The sequence below is a fragment of the Oenanthe melanoleuca genome, chromosome 21, assembly GCF_029582105.1.
Source record: "Oenanthe melanoleuca isolate GR-GAL-2019-014 chromosome 21, OMel1.0, whole genome shotgun sequence".
In the NCBI taxonomy this organism is placed as follows: domain Eukaryota; kingdom Metazoa; phylum Chordata; class Aves; order Passeriformes; family Muscicapidae; genus Oenanthe; species Oenanthe melanoleuca.
This window is the reverse complement of record NC_079354.1, coordinates 3,007,614-3,031,299: the sequence shown is the minus strand read 5'-3', so window position 1 is coordinate 3,031,299 and position 23,686 is coordinate 3,007,614. Positions and strand designations below refer to the sequence as shown.

At 39.5% G+C, this 23,686-nt stretch overlaps 1 protein-coding gene across 3 annotated transcripts in view; it reads right to left on the bottom strand.

The window, feature by feature from the left end:
- Positions 1–1,411: 1,411 nt before the first annotated feature.
- PRDM2 (PR/SET domain 2) overlaps positions 1,412–23,686 on the bottom strand; it is a 49,188-nt gene continuing 26,913 nt past the window's right edge. For 2 of the 3 annotated variants that reach the window (XM_056508056.1, XM_056508058.1), the window contains 2 exons: positions 7,112–7,222; positions 1,412–6,282 (listed from right to left, as the gene is read on the bottom strand). In XM_056508056.1, coding sequence (XP_056364031.1) covers positions 1,925–6,282; positions 7,112–7,222 — 4,469 coding nt within the window. In that variant the 3' untranslated portion in view covers positions 1,412–1,924. Of the gene's footprint in view, positions 6,283–7,111; positions 7,223–22,618; positions 22,941–23,686 lie in introns of those variants that run through there. The other variant, XM_056508057.1, reaches the window with a different exon arrangement.

Here is a 23,686-nt window from a genome sequence, read left to right as displayed (position 1 = left end):
ATGACAAAACAATTTGTGAACAAATATGTTTACACAGAAAAACTGAAAGGTGAAAAACAAACTGGCAGACAAATATACATAAAGCAAGACTTGGAAAAAAAATAAGATTTCCTGGATAAAATCAAAACCCAACAGTGCCTACATAGAGTAGAATCAAAGATAAACTGTGCTGATATTAGTGTACAAAGGCAACAAATGTCTTCATACTATATAACTGATATAAAAATTTGAATAGACAATTAGATTTATGAAAGCTACTTCAGAGACAAAAAGAATTCCCTAGTGTAACTGTCTGCTAAACTGACAGAGACTCCAAGCAGCCAAAGTAAAGCAACTTGGCTGGGATTTGAGCCACTCAAGGAAACCTTACCACAGGTCAGTTGTTATTTCCCCAAATACTACCAAACAATTCCCATATGCACCCATTTCCAAGCACTTGGTTATTTTGCCTAAGGTCAAATGATTCATTCAGATGGAAAGATGTGGTGTTTTGGCTTCTTATTCTAGTGATCTGTTCTGGCATCATTTAAATACAGTTTCACACATAACTAAGAGAGCAGCTGATGAGAATTAACATGAAGATGTTTATGTCCCAAGGGAACAGGCCTGGTAGACATTTCTTGTTCCTAAAAGGCATTTTTACACCATTAGTCTCCAAATTCCAATAACATTTTTCTCCTTCAACACATCCTAATTTGGGTATGGACTATTTTAAGTCAAATTCCCCTCTAGCACATGGGAACAACTCTGCTATATTGAACCTTTACTTCACAAAGTATTTCCTCACTATTTGCACCTCGGAGATCTCTGTAAGACAAACAAACTGTGAACAGTTTGGATTTTGACAATGAACAGATCCTGCTCTGTTTGTTCTGACAGACACTGCCAGCTCCCCCCCACCTCGATTCAAACCCCTACCCTTGGCCCTAAATCTGGTGTTAACCACACCAGGTGCTGCAATTACCAACCCCAAAAGAACTCCTAATTACCAGTGAGCTTTGTGAAAGTTCCTCAGCAAAGCAGAAGCCTGTTTCCAAGAAAAACAGGGCAGGAGCAAGGGAACAAAGGTTATAAACACCGTGCAAAAGATACTATTGATTTGAGAGACTACATGAAGACGTAAATCGGGACTCAGGCACGTAGATTAAGATTTTTATTTATTTATTGAAGGATTACCCTTTCTTGTGATTAAAATGCTTCTTCTCAAAAAGAAATAGAACTTTAATTATAAAGTTTTATAGTGAAACATAAAAGCATGATACTTCTAACAAATTTACATGTTCATGTAACTTTTCTTACACGTCTATTTCCCTTATATTAAGTATTTAATTATCTCAGTCCGTATGCACATACATTTTTGAAGTATTTGGTCATGGTTTGTTTCTTTTATATATATATATATATATATATATATATATATATATATGCAGAGAATGCTTTTTATTACAAACCAAAGCAAGTTATTTTAGTGAGTAAAGAATGCAGTCATGTTTTTTAACTTAGTGAACCACCATAAATAAATCTAGAATGATTCTGGGCTATCTTAGAAGTCAGATACCAAATACAAGGTCAGTGTCTCCAATAACATAGAGTTTAATGACATTAAGTTTATTTGCACTCAGGTATTGACATTTTTTTCCAGAGTTTTCAATTCAGTTTATAATTAAAGACATTCTCTATACAAACCGTGTATTGTTTCACGACATGACAAAATGCATCAAGTATGTACATCATACCTCAGCATCAGTAAGCTGCTCATCCACGTTTTAGGAAATGCAACTTTTGTTTTTATTGAAGCATGAGAAACTTAAAAAAAAAAAAAAAAGACCAAAAAAAAAGAAAGAAAAAAAAAAAAAAAGACCAAGAAAATTGGCAAAACAGCAAGCAACGTGTTCCTGGGTTGTTTCAACTTCAAATTAAATGCTTACCTGAAATCTTTTAGCTCTTGCTTTGTACTGCTTTCATCTCTTTTGTTTTCTGCTGCCTCTGCATTTGCTGCCTGCTGCAGGCTTCGAGTGATTGGTCCTCCAATCCTCTCTCTAGATTTTACACTGAACCTGTCTGCCTTTTTCTTACTCGCCACAGATTTACTTGGCAGAACAGCTTTATTATTCCTTTGTATTCTGACGTGCAATTTCCGGGACGCTTTGCTGGATATTCCAGAGGAATTGTTCTTAGAAACCACCTTAGTTTTTTTCCCATCAACATGGGACATTTTAGACACTCTTACAGGACTAGAGTTCCTCAATGATGAAGATGAATTTGGCTTTTTAGATCGCATGGAAGGTACAAATTTAACGTTTTGTTTGGACTTGAAGGAGGCAGAGGGGAGCTGGAGCTGTGCAGGTCCTGAGGTTCGTGCTCTGGTCTTGCCCAGGTGAGGCTGAGTGCTCTGCATTTTGATTTCTGCATCTGCTGTTCGCCTGCGCTGGTTGCTGCCTTTGTCACTGTTTGCAGGTGAAGAAGCTGCACTTTTTTTGGAAGAATTCTTTTTGGAGGAGGGAGAGATGGGTTTTTTGGGACAGCTGTAGGATGCGTGTTTGTTCAAACTCCCAATGTAAGTGAACTCTCTGTTACAGTAGGGGCAGATGTGAGAGTCCGTCTCAGATGAGTTATTTTTCAGTTCTGCCTTCTGCTGGGCAGATTTCTTTTTTTGCAGGATAGCTTTCTGGACAAGCTGGTTTTTCTTTTTCAATGCACTTATTTTTAGTTTATTGGAGGACATTTTGCTAATCTCAACATTGAAATTGAGTCTTTTAGGCTGACCCATTCGTCTGAAGGCGTTCTTCCCAGGCCCAGCAATAACCACCATGCCGTTCTTAGGCTGCACTGTCTGTTTGAGGGGTACTGGATTTTTTTTAGGTGTGTATCTCTTTTTATCACTAGCAGATGCACAGGCCAGTATGTGTTTGTGTAACTCAGGCATGTTATCAACACTTTTTCCACATTTTGTGCATCGAATGGCAGTAGTGAAAGTCTGTGGGATATTGTGGGTTGTGAAGTTGGTTGCAGTAACTCCAATACCCATAGGATTACGATGGTGATACTGGAACGGAGGTGGTTTAAAGCTTGGGTAGTGTTGATTGAGGCCCATACGAACATCTGGATCTTTAGATTTCACTCCAGAAGCCATTATTTTTATAGTAGTATAAAGCTCTTCAGAAGAATCATTTAGATCTTCATCTTCCTCCTCTTTTGAGGGTTCCAAAGAATCCTCTGGCAGGCTCTGCATGTGCTCTGCGTTCGCCTTACTGGGGTCAGTAAAATTCTGGGGTCTCAAAGTCCCACTTTCAAACTCATGATGTGAGCACTCTTTGTCTGGATGGAGATCCCGTTGATGCTGTTGCAAATTGCACAAAAAAGCAAATTCCTTTTTACACACTGAACAAACAAAGATATTCCCTACACCATGAAGCAGAAAGCGATGCTCTGACAAGTCTGTTTTATCCCTAAAAAGCTGCACACAGAATTCACATTTGAAGGGCCATTCTTCAGCATGAATGGATAAATGCTTCGTCAGGTCTTTAATGGAAAGAAAAGGTGAGTCGCAGACATTGCACACAAAGCTCTTGTTGAACGTTTCCTGCACTACTCCTGATTGACTTGAAGTATGAGGATCTTCTCTTGCTTTCTGCTGCTCACTTTCAGCTTCTTCCTGCTTTATTATTGGGAGAGAACTTTCAAGATTATCAGCAGAGGAAACAACAGAAGAAACTACAGAAAGAGGAGGTGGAGATGGAGACGATGAGGAGGAAGAGGATGAGAAAGAGGAGGAAGAGGAGGAGGAAGAAGAGGAAGACAGTGTAGGGGGGCCAGGTGAAGCAGCAGAAATAAGAGGTTCAACAGAAGGGACAGGGGATGGAGAAGGAGAAACTGTAGGTGAAAGAACTGGCAGTGGGGATTGGGTAGTAGTGTTGGAGAGTGGGGAGGGACAGGAGGAAGTGTTAGTGGCACTGGCAGAGACATCTGCGATGGGTAAGGGCATGGTGGGGAGCAGGGGGGGAGGCGAGGTGGCCACTGTTAACACAGGGGGGCAGGGAGGCGGGGAGGGGGGGTTGGTGGGTGTCAGCAGGGGAGGCAGCTGGCACACAGCAGGGGCAGCAGGCGCCTGTGGCATGGGGGAGGCGCAGGAGCCAACGGGCTGAGCGTCGCTGGCCGACGGCGCCGAGAGAGCGGGACCGGCCTCGGGCTCTGCCGGCGGCTCCGCGGCCCTGCTGGGGCTGTCCACGCCCAGCCCGCTCTCCAGGGCCGCCTCTGTCCCGTTGTACTCGTTCAGCAGAACCTTCTGCAGCATGCAGGTGGTGGGTTTCTTCTTCTTAACACCACTACACGTTGGCTGTGTGGAATTTTCTTTGTATTCCCTAATTTCAGCATCGCTGCAGGGCTTCTTATGCACGCTTAGATCTAGAACGGATTCCCAGGGAACCTGAGTCTTGCTTTTGACATCAGACCTTTGTTTCATACCACTGGATAAATCCAGTGGCTGCTGGTTGCACACGTTGCCAAAAGTTGGAGCTGCTGTCCAGTCTTTAGATATTTTATATTCTTCAAAGCAAAGAGGGCTCAAAGTCTCTTTGTCCTCCCTTCCAGTCAAGCTCCAAGCGGGTGAGTTGCTGTGGCTCTCTAACTTTGGCATTTTTGAACTCCTAACATTATCATTCCACACAGTTTTTCCCTCACCTGATTTGACAAAGTCTCGAAGCACTGGACTGTGCTGTGGAGAACTGGGAGGAGAGCTGGTCCTTCTTTTAAACCTGCTGGATACTGGAGGCAAAATAGGTGATGATGTAACAGAAGGTCCTATTTTAGTGATTTCACTTGATGGAGTTATCTTCTTATTGTCCTGTGTCTGAAGAAGCTGCTTTAATTTTGATGACAAATAAACCCCTTTTTCTTTATGAAAAGGTAAGCTTTCTGTTGAAATGCTAAGAGGAAGATTTAAAGAACTAGTAGGAGTTATAGGTTCTGGGTCTATTTCAGTTTTTATTTTTGGTACAAGAGGAGGGCTAGCAGTTCTTCTCTTTTTGGATTCACTGCTCCCACTGCTAGAGGGTTCCTTAGCAGGTTCATTCACATGTGTTTGTGTAACCTTTAAATTGGAGGAAATTTCCACTGTGACCGGACTGATTATACAATTCAATCCATACAAGTCTGCAGAGTTGGACTCCATCTGAATCACATCACAATTGCTAGTGTTGCTGTTGGACTGAATTTTACCATCAATGTAGTAATTTAAATTCTCAGAGATATTGCTGGATATATCCATAAGATAGACATCATCTCCTTCACCTTCCTCCTCTATTTCTGTGCTCGCTATGTAGACACTCTGCACTGCAGGGGCCGGCTCTGTCGGGAGAGGTGGCTCCTCAGTGAAGAATCCTTTTCTTCTGACACCTTTGGGAATAAGATGACGTTCATGAACCCTACGCTGATGCCTCCTCATGTTGGTGTGAGTACCAAAAACCTTTTTGCAGTATTTGCACGGATGCAACTCTTTGGGCTCCTTATTTTCCTCAGCAAACGCAGAGTTTGACATTTCCTGGGAAACTTTCTCAGACTCCAAAACAGAGTCTTGCACAAGACTGGAAACATTCAGGTCATCTTTAAGACCATCATCCACAATCACCTGGTTATCAGCAACGTTATCCAAGTGCTGTGAGGAGGTCAGTGTCAGGAATGGTTTCCTCTTCGGCCCGGCCTCGTGGCGCCGCTCGTGCCGCCGCCGGTTGATCTGGGTGCCAAAGGCTTTCCCGCAGTACCGGCACTTGAAGGCGTGGCTCAGGGTGGAAATGTGGATGTGCATGTGGCGCTCCAGCCCCTGCTTTGTTGTAAACTTCCTCTCACAATGCTGGCAGGGAAACATGAATGTTTCCTGAACATCACCATTGGATTCCCCCTGTGCTTTTGGAATTTTCACCACGAGTTTTTTCTTTGGAGAGCTTTCTGGAGATTCCTCTGACGTACTCTTTTGTTCTTCCAAGGAGTCCAACTTCTCCTCACACATCAAAGGCATTTCAGCATTTTCTTTAGGCATATTGGCATCTTCTATCTCCTCTTCATCTTCCTCTTCTTCATCATCCTCTTCATCGTCATCTAAATCATCTGATGCATAGTTTATTGCTTCTCCTGGTTTGTCTTCAGTTACCACTTGTGGCTCATTGGTTGGACTGGGGATCATCAGCTTTGGAAGTACATCTTGATTTACCATTTCCTGAATCACAGCTGTTTGTTCCAGAGACAGCACAGCAGAAACAGAAGGCGTTTCATCTTCTTCTTTATGACCTGGAACACAACAGCATAATAAAGAAAAGCATGAGATATTTTTATAAACATTCCTGACCCAACACAACACCAGCACTTCTCATTTATCTACTTGTGTGGATGGATGTTTTCACCTCTGCATGCAAGTCTGTACCTCTCTGCTGTCAGGTATACCCACTGCTGAAGAAAATAAGGCCAAGCTGGATGGGGTTCTGAGCAATCTTGTCTAGTGAAAGGTGTTCTTGCTCATGGAAGAGGAGTTGGAAGAAGATAAGCTTTGAAGTCCCTTCCAACCCAAAATGTTCTGTCATTCTGTGATGATTCTAGGAAAACACCTTTGCTGCCAATCCTCACAATGTTGCCTAACTGGGTACATTATAGAGCAAAAAACCCTTCTCCATTCCTTACTGGGCCATAAGACACCTGAACAGTGGTGAACATGTTGTGCAAGCAAAAGGGAGAACAGAGGAAGGAATGGAAGAGTTATGGGTCAAAAGAATTAATACTGTATTTTCCCCCTTGGTAACAACTTTGTTAATTAGCAATAAATAATGACCATGTAACTAAGCTCCAAAGACACTAGAATAAGGACTTTGCTCTACTATTATCTTCTAAGAGTTTGGGTTCATGCCTAAATTTGCAGCACATTAGTTTTTCCTGTGGTCAGAGTTGTACATTTAAGGACATGCTTCTAATAGCCAAGTTCCTAACTAGTAAAACAATTGGGGTAAACAACATAAACATGCTCACTTTGCTACAGTAAGATAACCTGCTAATGTACTAAACATGACAAGCACTCCTTGATTCAAAAAGATAAACAGAAGGAAAAAATAAGCTGCTGAGAACTCACCCTCTTTAGAATCCCTCATATCTGCAGAAGTAGAATCCAAATCAGTCTTTTTCTGTTTTGTATCTGCTGCCTTCTTTCCCTTGTTTTTAGCTTCCTGAGTCTTCTTCTTTCCTGGGGAGAAAAAAAAGCATTTATTATTCCTGCTCAACAATTTTTATTGGTCATAAATGAGTGGCAGATTTAAACCCTCAGCTTTGGAGTATAACAGACTCCTGTAGAGACCCTGCTTTCCTGAGGAACAGAAATGACTGATTAGGAGAACAGACAACATTCAGGTAAAAAACTTCAGACACTGAAATACTTTCCCCACTTTCAAAGCAAGAACAAACTACCTGTCCAGGGTTAAGCAGCTCACAGCATGCAGTTACCTTAATATGGCCACTAAATTCCTGTATCTCACAGAAGTATATGGAAAATAGAAAATTTCTTCATATACTATTAATCCTTAATGTTAATTAGAAAACCTCACAAAACAGAAACTCACAGAGGTTTACTCTAGTTGTATAAACATTCTGAATGATGAGTTATGATAAAAGCAATGAAGCAATAACATCATGAGAAGATTGAAGCAGCATGAGCTGGACCAACATGGCAAGGCAGTACAACCTAATGGATGGGACTGGGAAACAGCAAATGGTGAAGGTATTTTGTTGGGTCCTGACACAGACACCACTTTCAAGTTATCACTTTCTGTTAGCAAAATGAAGCAGCATGTATTAGTTGCAGAGGATGATGAACACAAGAGGGTATTATATGCAAAGAGTTGACCTGCACTGTAAGATGTGAACACACAGAAAACTTCATTTTCCACTGCACTACTGTTAATATTTGCCATTAACCTTACAGACTTAGGCCTATAACACACAGAAATTATGATAATGGGTGTGTAATAACAAATGAAAGTTTAAGGTTTTCTGATTCACTTCACTGTAGACTGTACTGTCCACACAGGATAATGAAACCACCACTGAAACCCCACAGTTCTACACACAACTTTTGGGAAGAACTGTCCAGAAGCTGCAATCCAAATTCCTCCTTTGCCCCTCTACCACACAAAACACTTCATAACACACTGCCCATTCCCCCTGATCAGCAATGTCCATTGCACCCCTAAATCCATTTCCCAGTTAGAATCACATTCTTCCACATCACAATCCTGTCAACAAATTCCTCCTTTTCACCCCTTGAAAATATTTTGTATCCTGAGCCAAGATACTGAAATATCCTTTTAAAAAATGCTTCTCTGTTCAGTCTGAGAAGTTCCAAGTACACAAACCCCCCCAAGAGAGCAGCTCAGACAGCCTCAGCTTTAAAAGGAAACACTTGTTTTGATGTGAACAATCTAAATAATTATCTGCATTTTCCCTCAAGGAGCTAAGATTTCACAGGCCATCCCCAAATTCCAGTGTGTTCCAGTTGTATGTAAATAATAAACCTCTTTGAATTTCTTATCTAATTTAACAGATTTTAGTCTTACAACCTGACAATAGTCACTCAGACAATTTCTGTCACCTTTGGAAAAGACACACACATCCCTCCCAAAGTGAACTAGCAATTTGCTCTGAATATCCTCAATTATTATGATGATGCTCATGTCTAACCTGCCATAAAGGACTGATAATGGATTGTTTGAACAATGCAACATTCAATTTTGCTTTTATACAAAACACCTGCAACTGTCAGAAGATTTAGCACATATTTGGGTGATCACAAAGGCATAAGGAAGTTTAAGCACATCTTTCTTTACCTGACAGGCTACTAAATGTCCAATTTCAACATCATTTTTTATTGTTGTCATCTCTAATGTTCATAATTACAACCAACACTACCAAGATCGAGTATGAAGGATATCACAGAAGTTTCCAGAAGCATCTCCCAAGTCATTTGAAATTGCTCTGGGAATGTACAGCAACACAATCCAACAGCTCCACTTCTAGGGAAAAGGTGGAAATGTAAGATTTCAACACATTCCAAGGAATCAAACATGCATCCCAAAACACCTTATGAGTGACATCACAGATCATACCTAATTCATAGAACATTAAGAACTCTCAACCTTTTTGCAGACCACTATCAGTATCTTGACCTAAAAACAACACAATTTGTGATTTATCTCTCAACAGGTGAGACTGTAATCAAGAATGGAAAGGCTGGTGCACAGGCCCCTCTCACCTGCCAAACCTGGCCCATGCTCAGACACTTTCCCCCCAGTGCAGTGCCCAATGTATTCCAGATGAAGCCACAGGGCAGCTCTGCATCTAACTCCACAGCAGCCCTGAATCTCAACATAACAACAGGTTACTGTCAAAGTCTTTAAACCAAGAGCAAATTAATATTTTTCTAACAATATTGGCAATATACTGTGCTCTTTCAAAGGTGAGGAAAAGTATGAAAAGGGACCAACACAAATCCCAAGTGCTAAAACACATGGATGTGTTTCAAAGTGTCATCCAGTTAGAGAATATAAAATCAATAGTACCTCAATTCCAATCACAATCTGAGAAATCCCTACAATAGCAGGACTTTCACACAAAATCAAGGTACTTATGTCACATACCTTATGCTACTGATGAAAAGCAGATCATTTGCAGGTTTTCCTGCCAGTCCTAAAAAGAGATGCAACTTGCTCATGATGTAACCTGCTCCAGGATACAGCTGGAGATGTTTCAATGCTTGTTCTTCAAGCACTGATGCATTTGAAGAGAGGATTCACCCAGCCTCTGACTTGCCCTTTCTCTGAACAGTGAACAAACTCCTTGTGCACAGACAACATTTCAGATGTGTCAGATCAATTTCTGACACATATCCACAGCAAACCATTGTAGGTGATCCCCTTTACCAGCTTCAGTTTGTTCATCTTCTAGGTGGCAGATTCTCTGAGAAGGTTTAAAGAATTCACTGTACTCAAACATGACAATGACTGTCCCAGATGCACAATTTCAGGCTCCTGACCATTCAACAGCACATGCCCAGGAAGAGAACTGAAGAACAGAGTAACAGGTGATACTTCACTGATATGCTCTCCCAGCTTTCACATATCTGGAGTCCAGGAACTTTTGAAGTCATTTAACAGCAGTTGACAGACTTTCTCCCATGAGCTCTCAAAGTGCTTTTAAAATCCATATAAACCTGTAAGATTTGCATAATTTCTTCCTGCAGATTTCCAATAAAACCACAATCTACTGCTGATATAAAGGGCATCAATGAGTAGTCCAAGGCCTGTCCCTTAGTTTTTTTATTATTTCAGAAGTCAGGAATGAACAGAAGCCTACAGGAGGGGGGAAATGCCTCTGAAGACAGAACCTGGTGGAAGCCTGAGTATAAGTACACACGTGCACTTACCATCAGGTTCCTGAAGGGTCCTACATGGCTGCTACGGCCAGCTGGATCCTCCACTTGGTCTAAACAAGAAAGATACAGGAATGAAACACAGGGAAAGTGAAATGGAAACAATGACAAAAGAATAAATGAAGGGCAGAACTTCATATATGTGTATGTGCTTTAGAAGAATTGTAAAAGAAAGATGCAAAGGAAAATGAATTAAATAAACAGATGGAAAGTAGGAACTTGTTTACAGTGATGAAGATGAAAAGAGGAATTCACCAATTTGCAATTTGTCTTGCAACTTTCAATAGGGTTCCTTTTTCTCTCCTCTCCACTTCTGCTGTAAGATAGCTCAGCCTTCACACCTTTACAATCCCTTTATAACAGGCACAGGAGAACTCAAGCTACTGCCAGTGTCCAGGCCATCAGTACTCCCACTAATTCTGAAGGAGTTCAGGTAACAGAGTAACCATATAAAAGAGAAGTAATCTTTATTGCCCAGACTTCATTTTCTTGATAAAACCAAGACACCTCTCAAGAACTACAGTCAGACTTTTGTTGTTAAGCAAACTGCTAATGGGACTATGAAAGCACTGAGTTATTCCTGGTGCTATGGAATAAGCATACTCAGAGCTGGGAGGGAAGATGTTTAACACAGTGTTTCCATACACTTGGAGCTGAACTCTATAATTAAATATTGCTTAACTGTACAAGATGCCATTGTCTTTAATAAACTTTAACTGCAGCACCAAACATGTTCACAGTGAAGATCATAAAATAAGAAGGGCACTCACACCTGAGCTCAAACACTGCTTCAATCTCTTACAGAAATACAGAGTGTGGGCATTTGCCTCCCCAAATATTATAAAGAATGGAATGAAGATTAAGTGAATATTCAAGCTAAAACATTCTTTTGGAAAATTCAGCAGAAAACAACTGCATGATCATTTCCATATTCTTTTGATTAATGAATTTTAACATACTGATACAACTTGAATTTTAATTTGAGAAACAGCTTGCTATACACCAGAATTCATCTGTTCCTGTATCCAGAATGCTGGTTGATGTCATGTTTTTCAAAATAAATTCCTTAAGCCTTCAGGCATCAGTAAAAATCTGAGGAGTTGTTTGTTCTACAGACAGGCCAGAACACATGAATGCCTTCTTCACACACAGAATGCTATGTCCAAAAGAACAGCAAAAATTGCTTTAAAAAATTAAATCCAAGTTGTGCTGGCTAGAGGAGCACGACAAAAATGCATAAACATGTTGCAGTGACTTCTTAGAATCTTGTCCAACTGTGAATGGCACAGTACATGGGTTTTAAAGACCTTACATATTTAACAAGTTGAATTGATTAAACAGTAAGGTAATTTGGCTGTTTAATTCAAAATGCTCATTATTAAGATGTGAATACTAAGGCTGTTCTTTTAATATGTTCCTCTGTTTGCATTTAAGAGTCTGTTTTGCTTTTTTTTTTTTATTTCTTCCATTATTCACAAAATCTTTCATTATTCTCTACCAGCACCTGCTCACACAGCAAAGCCAAATCAAAAAACACCTGGCTAAATAAAGGGCAACATAACTGTGTGTCAAAGGCTGCTCTGAGCCACTGAGACAGCCAAGAACTCCCAATATTTAGGGAAAGCTGGTAAGCACAACATGACTGATATATATACACACACACATATAGGGTTATTCATATATATATATATATATGTACACACATCTATATCTATATCTATATCTATATCTATATCTATATATATATATATATACACACACACATATATATAGGATTATTCATATAATCAAGGGTATTACAGATATTTGCCAAGAACATGACCTCAAACCCACAAAGTTATGCAAATATTTTATTCCAATATCTAAGCCAAGGGCCACATTTCAGAGGAGACAGCACAGGGTGGCTGCTGCCCATCCAGCACCTGGCTCAGTGTCTCACTCACAGCTCACAGACTGGGCTACCTAAATCTTTTTTAAATTGTTGTCCAAAGTTTTAAGTGATCTAGCTGAGGTTCAAAATATCACACTGCAAATTACTGGAGAAAAAGGAAGCAAGAGTAAAAGTAGTAAAAAAACCCCTAATATTAGGCTAGGAATAAAAAGATTGCAACCTTGAAAGAAAAAGCCTCAACAATTCTGCCTTATTTAAACAAACATTGCTTAAATGTTGTAACATCGACTTCCAATATTTCTTCCACAATATTACTGTTCATACAACAATATATCAAAGTTCCTTTCAAGTACTAGCAGTTAAGTAGTGCTTTGAAAGGACTCCAGCAAGCTCAGCTGAGGAACTCCAAGTACCTCTGAACAGACACATCCATTACCTGGGGAGGGAGAGGTTCTGGAACCCCAAAGCTCCCAACTTAAAATGAAACAAGACCTGAAACTGCTGCTCTGGAGAAAAACACCCTTGTAGTGGCAACAAAACAGGCTACAAAACCCAAGCCCAGGCTTCCCAAGAGCCCACAGCTCAGAAATTCCAATGCTGCCACAGAACACCTTTGGTGCTAATGTTGTTTTCCCCCCACAAGCCTGAAAAAGCTTTTAGTTTTTATTTCTTTGTCAGTGTAAGATAGCTGTACTGTACTACGTGCATTTTCCATCATCTCAAGCACTGCTGGGCATGTAGACATGAAAACCTCCATTTTCAGTACTGCATCTTTCTAAAACTGAGAATTTTAGAGGCCAAGTCAGCACATTTTAATCATATTCCAGTAAGTCTAAGGGTGAAATGCAAACCACAGATAAATTTTTAAAACAAATACCTCATTAAAAGGGATGTCAATTAAATGTAAATGGCTCCATACAGTATCACTAAGAGGCCTATTTTAACAATAGGTAGGTATGAAAACCTACAGAAAAAGACAAAATTTAAATGTTTTTATTAACCTGTTTTCTTCAATCTGTCATCACTGTAAGAATTTGGTGTAGTGTACTTCTTGCAACACCATTATAAAGTCATCAGATACAACTAGTTTGTGTAGGCATAACTTCAGGTATTGTTAAGCAAATGAAACACTAAAATTGACATGAGCTGTTTCACAGCATACAAAAACAATTACAACAGAATTTTAACCTCCAGCTCCTGAGAATCACAAGAATATTTCAGAGCTGCAGAAGATTATGGTCCTGTACTGTCAATCTGCCCAGAGCTAATGTATCAAATAATATTAAAGCTGGAGAGGCAGAAAACATACAGCTATACAGCAGAGAAAAAATGGAAAAGTCTTGTGAATTATCTACAGATTATGGGCAAATGCAGTGAGCAAAGGTTTTTTTTTCCAGCAGAACTTGCATCTCCTCTTCCATAAAAAGACACTTTCAAGTTTACCCAGTAGGAGCAGGAGAAAGAGGAAGCCAAACTTGACAGCAATTCTATTAATACCAAACTGCCTGTTGTATAAGCCTATTGCTACCCATTAACCATCACTTCACTCACTAAGAGCACATTTTAACCTCTGCATTTTCCAACCACAATAACAAAGGGGCAACGAAGTCTCACCTTGGGAAGGTGTTTCAGGACACCTGAATACAGGTACATATACCAAACTGTGCATGAAATTATTTATACTGAGCACTAAATACACTCTGCAGCAAAGAAACAGAGCCATGATCTGCCACAGACTGTTAATGGGACATTTGCATAACAGATGAACTTGTTGCCATGGAAAGCATAAGAAAATTCTGAGCTGGGCTATTTAAAACACCAATTTCTGCAAATGTTTGGCAAAGTCTCCACTTTAATGATAGCATAGAAGATCATGTTACTGTGTCTCACCACAAACTTCTGGAATTATTGCAGTCAGTACAAGAAATGTGAGGGTGGCATCACAGGTGTGCAATGCCCAGAGAAAGAAATGACCCAACAGTTTGCAAGAAGCAGAAGGGAGTACATTGTCATTATATGGAATTTGTGAGACCAGAAAATTTGACACTGTTCATAAATTTCAGATACACAGATTTTAAAAACTGGTGAAAAATTCTGAGTGGGAAGCCTGTGTTAAATGTGTGGTATTACACAATCCCTACAAGCTGAACTATGAGCTATCTCCAGTCTCTTCATACAAGTTCCATTTTGTAAATTAAATTACATACCATAACTCTGTACCAGACAAGAGACAAAACCAGTTTATACCACCTGTCTATCAGAGTATGCCATCCACTCTTGCAGCATCTCATTCCAATCTCCAACACATTCTGCCTTCTTCCTAACCTGAGTGCATGTCCCAGGAAGTCTTAATTTTATAGACTACAAGACTAATAATGACTTAAGCAGTACAGAATGCCACCCAACAATTACAAGGCATGGCAAACAAGAGTTTAATTCCATGCAATTTTAACCCACACAAGAGCTATGATGGAACAATTATATATAAATAATTAAATGTAGAGCTTTTATCCTAGCAAGATTTGAAAATGTTATTTCTGCCCTTATGCCAGTATTTCCAAAACAGTAGAAAGAGGATAAAAACATGTGACCAGATTTGCTCCAGACTTTCTCAATCATCCAACTCCTGGTGTATTCCTGCCATTCACTACAAATTCCTAGCAAGTTGCTCCATGGCTGCCACAGCTCCTACAGCCAGCCCAGGACAGAAAACATGATGAACATTCTTCTCTGGACTTCTACTCCATGAGCTTTTGTTTTGCTAAGTATTAAGACAAAAGCAGCAGCAGAAGAAATGTCAGCTGGCACACACACTTTCCAGAAATAACTGTTCTCTATATTTAGCCAGTTTTTATATAAAATTCAGTTAAAAATAGAGCACCCAAATTGTGTATTTAATACAGAGAATGTCTAAATTTAAATCTCTGCTTTAACCAATCAGAGCTTTTATCTATGCCCAGAAAATGTTGCTTCCAGCATTCGAGCTTGCTCTAGAATGTTAGTGAAGTTGGTCCCAGGTAATTAGAAATACCACCTATTTTAACAGCAGCATTTACAAGTTAATGCAAATGAAAGCCCTCACACAACTATTTGTACCAGCAAGTTTAAAATGATCATTACTAGATCAGTCTGCCTTTACATGTAATACAAAACCCAAATATTGTCATGGCCCTATTTGTATCACTGAACATTTGAGAGGATTACACTAAAAATATCTGGGATTTTAGCTAAGTTATCTTCAAAAGTAACTACTTAGGCCTGTACCTGTGATTTTACTCTGCTGTTTGACAAACCAGGTCTGCTCCACTCCAGCAGCAGTAACACAAATAAATGACATTTATAAAAAAAAGAATAGAAGAAAAGAACTTTTGAGTCCACTGCAGAGCCAAAGCCCTTCTCACACAGCTGATCAAGGTGGTGTTTTGCTATCCAGAGCAGTTTTGCCTCTGCAAAGCTGTCACTGCATGGAAAACCAAACCTGAGCCACTGATCCAAATGCTTGCCCAGACAGGGGCAATGCCTTTGCCTGGAGACACAGCTGTACAAAGGCTACAATTCCCAGCAAACAGGGCTGCCTTTGTGCCTAACAGGAGCCCCAGGATTACTGTAACAGGAGTCCCCACTGAGGAAACAAGAGCAAAGCCTCTCAGAGCAGGATCTGGACACTGCTACCACCGTGCTAAAGCTCCCGTGGATAAAATTAAGCCCCTCAGAATTGCACAAGGTCACATTCAACATTTTCATTTATAGTCACTCAAATTTGTCCTGTCATTCATTTTAGTCAAATTTGCCATGTTTACCACATCTGCCATATGTCACTTCTCAGAAATTTTTCCCCAACAAATATTCCAGTAAAATCACCTCTGTGTTTTACTCATTCTTTGACATACATTTCCAAATTTCTTTTCTTTAACCTTATTATATTTCTTCAGTACAACCAACTACCTACTGGTATGCCATGTTTTTCCATCAGTCCACATTAAAAACATTACAGCACATTCTCAACTGGGTCTCCAACCTAACAAAGAACATTAATTGTAAATAACCAGCTCCTGTCAAATCATATTTGCAGCATGAAAATGCTGCTTCTCTGTATCTGTTAAATTTGGAAAGACTCATCTCCTTCCAGCTTCAGAGTAACAAATCCAAGGTCATATGGCAGAATACCACAGCAGGTCCTTTAAAGAAGTAGATAAATGAGGATAAATATTACTATGTAAACTCATCATTTTAATGTACAACATAGTCACCTAATTTTTATCTGCTGGGAAATTGTGGAAAAATTGATTCATTTCCTTGGTGAAACAAAGTGCTTCATTCATTTCAGACAAAGCCCACTGATACTTTCTTAGAGAAAGGCTTGTCAGCCTCCTCTGATAACATGAGATACACTGAATTCTATTTCCAAAGGAACTGTAATCCCCCAGTTGCCCAATCAGTCCATTTCTCAAAAGGACTGTGCTACAGGACAACAGCAACAGTTGGTGCTCATGTTAACAAAACCAACAACAGAAGTTCTAAATTTATAATATGCCCCAAACCAGACAAGAGCAAATTGCTATGTGCTTAATTTGTGACACCAAGGAAGGTCACATGCTGGAGTCATTACAGGGAACAGCAACTTCTTCCATTTTTCAAACAGTGAAAACAAATCTCAGAGCACAAATGTACTTGTCTTCTGCTCAGTTAACTGCTACATGCAAGATGAAAGTCTAATTTGATCTAAATGGGTTAAAATAGAAGTCTTTTGCACACATGTGTTTATAGTATAAAGCATCAACTAAACAGAAATAAAACAAGAATACAGAAATAAAATGCAAACTGTAACATAACTTGGACAATTTAATTTGCAGTAAGGAACCAGAAAATAAAACCAGCTCTGGTATCTGAGTGGGGAAAGCAGAGGGTGACACTGAACAGGATTTGGGAGTATGAGCTGAGTTTCAGCACAAAGTCCACTTTGCTTTTGCAATCCCTGAGAAGAGTGTGTAAGATCAGAAACACTGGACTCACAGCTCTTCACCTGCAACTTGAAAGGGAACACTTTGCAGGAAAGGCCACATTTTCCTCAACTCACTGCCACCTGGTAAGACCTACTCCTTGGGAAAAGCCCAAGATAACTCTTAGACTTGGCTGAGGATCCAACTATGGCAAAGGTGGGTGTTTGGAGGTTCTGATCCCAACCCCCAGCTGGACAGGTCAGCTATCAGCACTGAGCTGCTTCACACCACAGCTCACTGTCTCCAGAGTCTGCATTTTACTGGCAGCAACATATGCAAGTTTGCATTGCACTCAGCCCTGAATAATGGTGATGCCTGAGAAAATGTCCCCAGATTTCTATGAATCAAGTCACTTTTACAAACACCAGGCCTTTCCCATTCAACAGTCAGATTGTTTCTGATGGACTGCCAAACAAAACGAGATCTGTATCTGAGGAGACTCGAGTGAGGCATCTGGCTCTCAACAAGAGTTAGAATAATGTATAGCTGACTACTCATTTCCATGGCATTTTGCAGCAATAATAATCAAGATGATGGATTTTCAGCTATTATAATACTCTCACTAGAATAACTTTATGTCAATCAGCACATTAATAACAGTGCTTCTCTGAAGTTCTGCAGCATTAATCATAGTCAATCAAAAGCTCTCACAGAACTCTGATAACAAAGTGGAACAACAGAATTAACTCTTAACAGCTGGTAAGCTCCTAAGTGCTCACAAAGCTTCATCCTAAATAACTCTCAGGCACCGGTGATCCAAATAAATATTGTGATTTTCCAGGGGAAAAGTGTATAAAAGACAAGTAAATACTTAAATGGTCAGACACTGCCTAATTTCTTAGCTACAAATGCTGAAATACCACTGAGCCTTGTTTCAATAACTGATAATAAACCCAAGCAGAAAATCAATCTGCTGTAACATTTCCTTGAGGAACTCAACCCAGCAAGTGTAGGCTGGTGAGAATTCTTCAGAACAAAGTCATTCCTGTCAATCTGTGTGAGACTCTTGGCAGCAATGACAAAATAAATTGGAAGGTTTGACAGATTGAAAAAAATAAATACACTCTAGTTTTACAAATGTTTTTTTTCTTTTTGTTCATTTGAAAAATATATAAAACAGTTAATAAACAAAATATAACTTTTTTGCTATTTTGCAAGTTTGTAATGCAGTGAAGTGAGAATCTTCAGAGTTGATGAGCACAAGGTACCTTCTGAAAGAGATCTCATTAAAGAAAAGAGATCTCAGCCACACACTCCAATAGAGTCTGTATGTCTCCATCAATAAACCAGGTATCAAAACTTTGTGTCCACACTCCTGAAGTTCAGTTAAATGTGCTTGTTCACTGCATAATAAATTATGTGGGGCAGATACACCCTTAGTATAAGACATTCCCTGTAAATAATACAAATAAAATAAATGGTCAATGCAAAGTTATGGCAAATTGCAATGAAAAAGCTTAGTACAGTTAAACATTCTGTATTATTCATGTTAACTCTGACCAAATGGTTTTGAAAAGATGAGGCATGAAAAAATCTAGAGAAAGGCAGTAGAAATGATTAAGAGGTACAGAAGATTCTTAGTACAAGAACTTAGAGCCTTCCCTAAATAAAAAGATGGTTCAAGCAGGAGGCAAATAAACTAAGAATAGACTGAAAGTCAATTACTGACTTGTATACACCATAAACCCCAGAGTCTCCAACTGGGAAGCAACTGTTCAAGTGGGAGATTGCACAGGAGGGTCAGGAAACCAAAGAAAGAGCAACAGTGGCTGGTAAAGCCTTGACTTATGTGAGGGAATACAAAGCAACTCAAGGAAAGATTTTTCATGTGAGCAAAAGTCACCCAGATTTAGTAAGGCAGTCAGCAGCTCATTGAGTTTGTTCTCTTATATCCTATAAGCAACAGGACAACTCTAAATCACTAAAAAGTTGAAAAATAAAAAACAAAAGTACTTGTTTCTCTGGAAAATAGTGCCTATTCTACTCTGCAGGAATTCATCCCCTTCCTATTTTGGAACAAATCCTCCAAATCTATCTCAAAGCTCTTCCCTAAAACAGCAATCACCAAATTTTCTCCACATCTTCTACACAGAAGGCATTTAAACAATTCTATGAGTCAGAAGAAAACAGTCTGAGAAAGTCCTGGAAAATCCCAATACAATAAAATATTTCTACAAGAAAACTGGTATTTCAATAACAATTTAGTAACTTTTAACTTATTTTCAGGAAAATCAAAACAATATTTACTAAGAAAGAAGGAGAATAATTTCCAAATTCAGTGGATTATTTTTTAAAAATTTGCAGTGAAATTATCAAGTTGCTTTTCTTCCAGGTCACTCCTTACTTCAAAGCCAATCCTGATCAACTGAAAAAAAGATTGATTAATAACAGAAAGCTGTCTGGTGCCTTATTTCACTTCCCACTGTGGATTATGTAACTGAAGGCATTAGCAAATTTGCTGGGAAATGCCACAACTGTGGTCTAGATATATTTTACTTTTTTAACTTGAGAAAAGCAGTCTAAGGAAGTGTGACTAAAGTGCAAAATAATTTTAAAAATACAGAATACTTCAGGATCTGAGTTACCAAATAACTCAAGATTTTTTACTGTTAAGTAACTACATACATCTCCTTCAAGCAGACATTAGTAGCTAGAAATACAACTTATAACAACCATGAAGGCCAGATTGTTATTTTAAGTCAAACACAAAACCCCACAGAGATAAAGTAACAGTATGTGCAAGGTGCTGGTAGTACTTCCAAAAGTTTATACTTAAAACACAGAGTTTAAGGGGCCAACACAGTTGCTGAATTTTTTAATTTTCTTAAATATAGACAATTAATTTTTTATTCCTGAAATGATGGCTTATTTTCTCTCATTTTTAAACCCACAGGCAGAAGCAAGGCTGGAATGAGTGATACCCATTTCACAAAGAGCAGCTGTCCCAGGAACTGCAGGAGAGGTGAAGATGAGAATTTAAAGTAATACAAGTCTCCCTTTCACAGGCCCCCATATATGGGGGTTAGAAGAAAACTTGCACTGCTTAGAAGACCTTAAATGTATGAGCTACTCTCCAGACAGATGCTTCCATGAGAGATGTGGTCCCCTGACATCCCAAATGCTGCTTCTGGAGTTGTATAAACCTTCTTGAAAATCAATGTGATTTGGGGAAATCAAAGTAAACTTCATTTTAAGACTTTGTCCCAGATGATCTTGATGACTTCTTCCTTCTTCCCTTGTCTTTTTCCAGTCATTGGTTCAGAAATTTTGAAGCCTTGAGCTCCTGAGTTTTTCATTAAATTTATTGGAATAGAGCTTTGATAACAATATGATTTCATTATATCTTTGCTTCAAATGTACAACTTACACACCCCTCTATAAGCTACATTGCAACTCATATACAATCATTTTTTTCACAAGCTTTTTTCTGTTTAGAAACAAACTTAAACTTAGTCCACATACAAACTTAATAAATTTGTGTAACTTAAAAACAGACAATCAGGGCATCATTTGACCATGATTTCCATTTGGGATGATATCCAGATGGCAATCCAAGGCCTACCTTTTATAAACAGGATGCTTATTTATGCCACTCTCAAGTACAGCTAATTATTTGGAACTACATGAGAATGCCTAAGAAATTATTAAGAAAAAAAGAAAAACTGAAAGGATTTCTACTACCACAGAATTTAACCTGCTTATTTCATCCCTATATTTTCCTGTTCCCCAACAGCAATTTTACTGTTTCAGCAAGTCACACTTTCAGATAAGTAAAAAACAGTAACTTTCAGGATGAGTTTATTTAATGTGGGAAGCAGAAGGCTAAAGCTGCATTCAGCCTGATATAAACCAAGGCACAATAATTATTTGTAAGAGCCAATAACTGATTCTTAATTCACCCACCTTCACCTCACACTGCCTCTGGGCCAGTGCTAGTTATTATGAGTATCCCTACAGTCCATGCTCTGCCTGAAACCCAGCAAGAACTATGGGAAGCAGCAACATTAGCAATAGAACCATTTAAGGTAACAAAGCTTTCCAAGATTTATTAGCAATGGTTTGGGATTTTCAAACCAAAGTGAACAATCAGCAGGGGCTGTCCAGGACACAGGTGACCCTGATGCAGGTGCTTTGCCTGCACTACAATAGAGAAGTATTTCAGGAGTTGACACAACTGTGGCTGAGAGGTCATTTGGCTTCACAACCCACTCCAGCTGCATTATGCAGCATGTGCTTTTGGAAGAATAAAATTAAAGACTTTCCCCCCCATGGAGAGCCTGACTGCACCAGTGCAGCTCCCAGGGAGGCACCCACAGCCCAGGCCTGCCTGGTATGAGGGAAACAAGCACAGGAAAAAGAAAACATTGTCCTCCTCTCTCCCCAAAAAAGGCTATTTTAGAGGTATTACACCCAAGCAGGAGAAGCTTTCATACTGAGTGACATCAGTATCTTTTTTCCTCCAAAACCAGACTTTAGATCTGCCACATAATCTCTAAGAGAAATGAGATTTTAGCCTTGTTTGATCACACTTTGGAACCTATGCAGCAGCTTAAAGCAGATTACAGCCTGATAAAACCACTGGATATCTTTATGTGACCATTCCTTCTGTAAAAGGAACAAACAACTTTAGCTACTGAAAAGTTACTTTTTCAGAAAGACTGAGCCTGGAGCCAGAGGCTTCATGTGTTCTTTCTGAAGGAAACACCCTGTCGATGTTACTGCTCACTGCTACAAACTATTCCCGATCACTGCTACAATTATTCCTGTCGTAGGCAAAGGAAGAAACCCCCAGATGAGACAGTAAAAATCCACACTACTTCTCCCAGGACACGAGCCCAACTTGCAAATTGAACCCAAGCTTTTTAATTTCCTTAGAAGGAGAATTAATGGAAGATCTCGTGCTAATGTATCTGATTGAGCAAATTTCCCCACAAGCTTGGCACTGCAACCTGGGAGAAACAATGATAATTTTTTAACAAAAAACTCAAAATTTCAGAAAATGCTAAAGAAACAAATAAAAAACTGATTTCAGCTATGGTTGGCCATGCACTGGCAGCTGCTGGCTCTGAACTGTGCATTTAAGGCAGTGATAATAGCTTGGCACTGATAAAAATCTGTGATGCTACCCAAGGTTTTCCTTTCCAGGGGGTTGCACTCCCACCCCTCTCAATACCTTGTTATCCTACTGAACTTCTTTCTAAATCTCAAATGCACCTTAGGAACATCACAGAGTGTTCCAATGTATGAAAATAAATTAGCAATAACTACCTTTTCCCTGCAGGACTCCTGAGCTGCTGTGCATGGTAGAAGGAAGATGTAGAGGATTTATTCCAGCTAAGAAAAGCTAGAGCCAAGGCAGGCAGGAGCCATCAAACACCAACACCTGGGGACTATAAAGCAGCTTGGATGCAGAACACAAAACCAAAAATATGCAGGAGGGAGATGGGGACCTGAGGAAATGCCAGGTGCCATGCTGGATAGAGCCTAAAGGAGATTATGGACCTTGTGTCAGGGATCACTGCAAACAGGGCAGCTCAAGGTCAGGGTGAGCAGCTCAGGGTGGACTTTGTGTCTGCCCAGGCCTGGTCAGCTCCTGGCTCACCCACACCTCACAGCTTCTGCCTGCTCTGCCTCTTCTGGGGACTCAGTCTGGCTTACAGCACCAGAGGGTTCCACCCCTCCTTCAGAGAGAGGTTCCTGCTGCAACATGAACAGGTTACAGCAATGACAGCCCATTCATGGGAACAGCCCATTGAATACCTGGGAATGGTCACCTCTCCTCATCTGCCAAGAGCACACCACACAGATGGCAGGAACAAGGTTATTTGTCAAATGATAAATAGCTTAACTGGTCAAGCACAAGAGTTAAGATGCATTAAAAATTCAAAAGGATATCTGCTTTACTGAAAATAGAATAATTATGAGTTTCATCTAATAACTACACAGTCTCTATCACTAAATCATGATACACCTCTCAAGTAATGTCCTGTCTAGTCATTCCTAGGGTATTAAACTATCACTTTAGTTTAATAGTGTTTAGAAGTGTTTCCTAAACACTTTTTTGGAAAATGTGCTCCTAAAGGACACATTCATTCACACCTGTTAGAATTTACCAAATCTTACTTGGTTGTATTTCCTTCTCAATATGTAAGATAACAGTGTGCAACACAAGCCAAAATAAAATCTTAAAAAATTATTTATTAGTTTAGGTCACTAATGAATTCAAATTTCACAACCCTCTGGAGGAGCTCCTCTCAAGCAAGTTTCTGAAATTGCTATTTAATTCAAATACTATCTTATACTGACTCCCAATTTTTCACATGCATAAAGTTAATT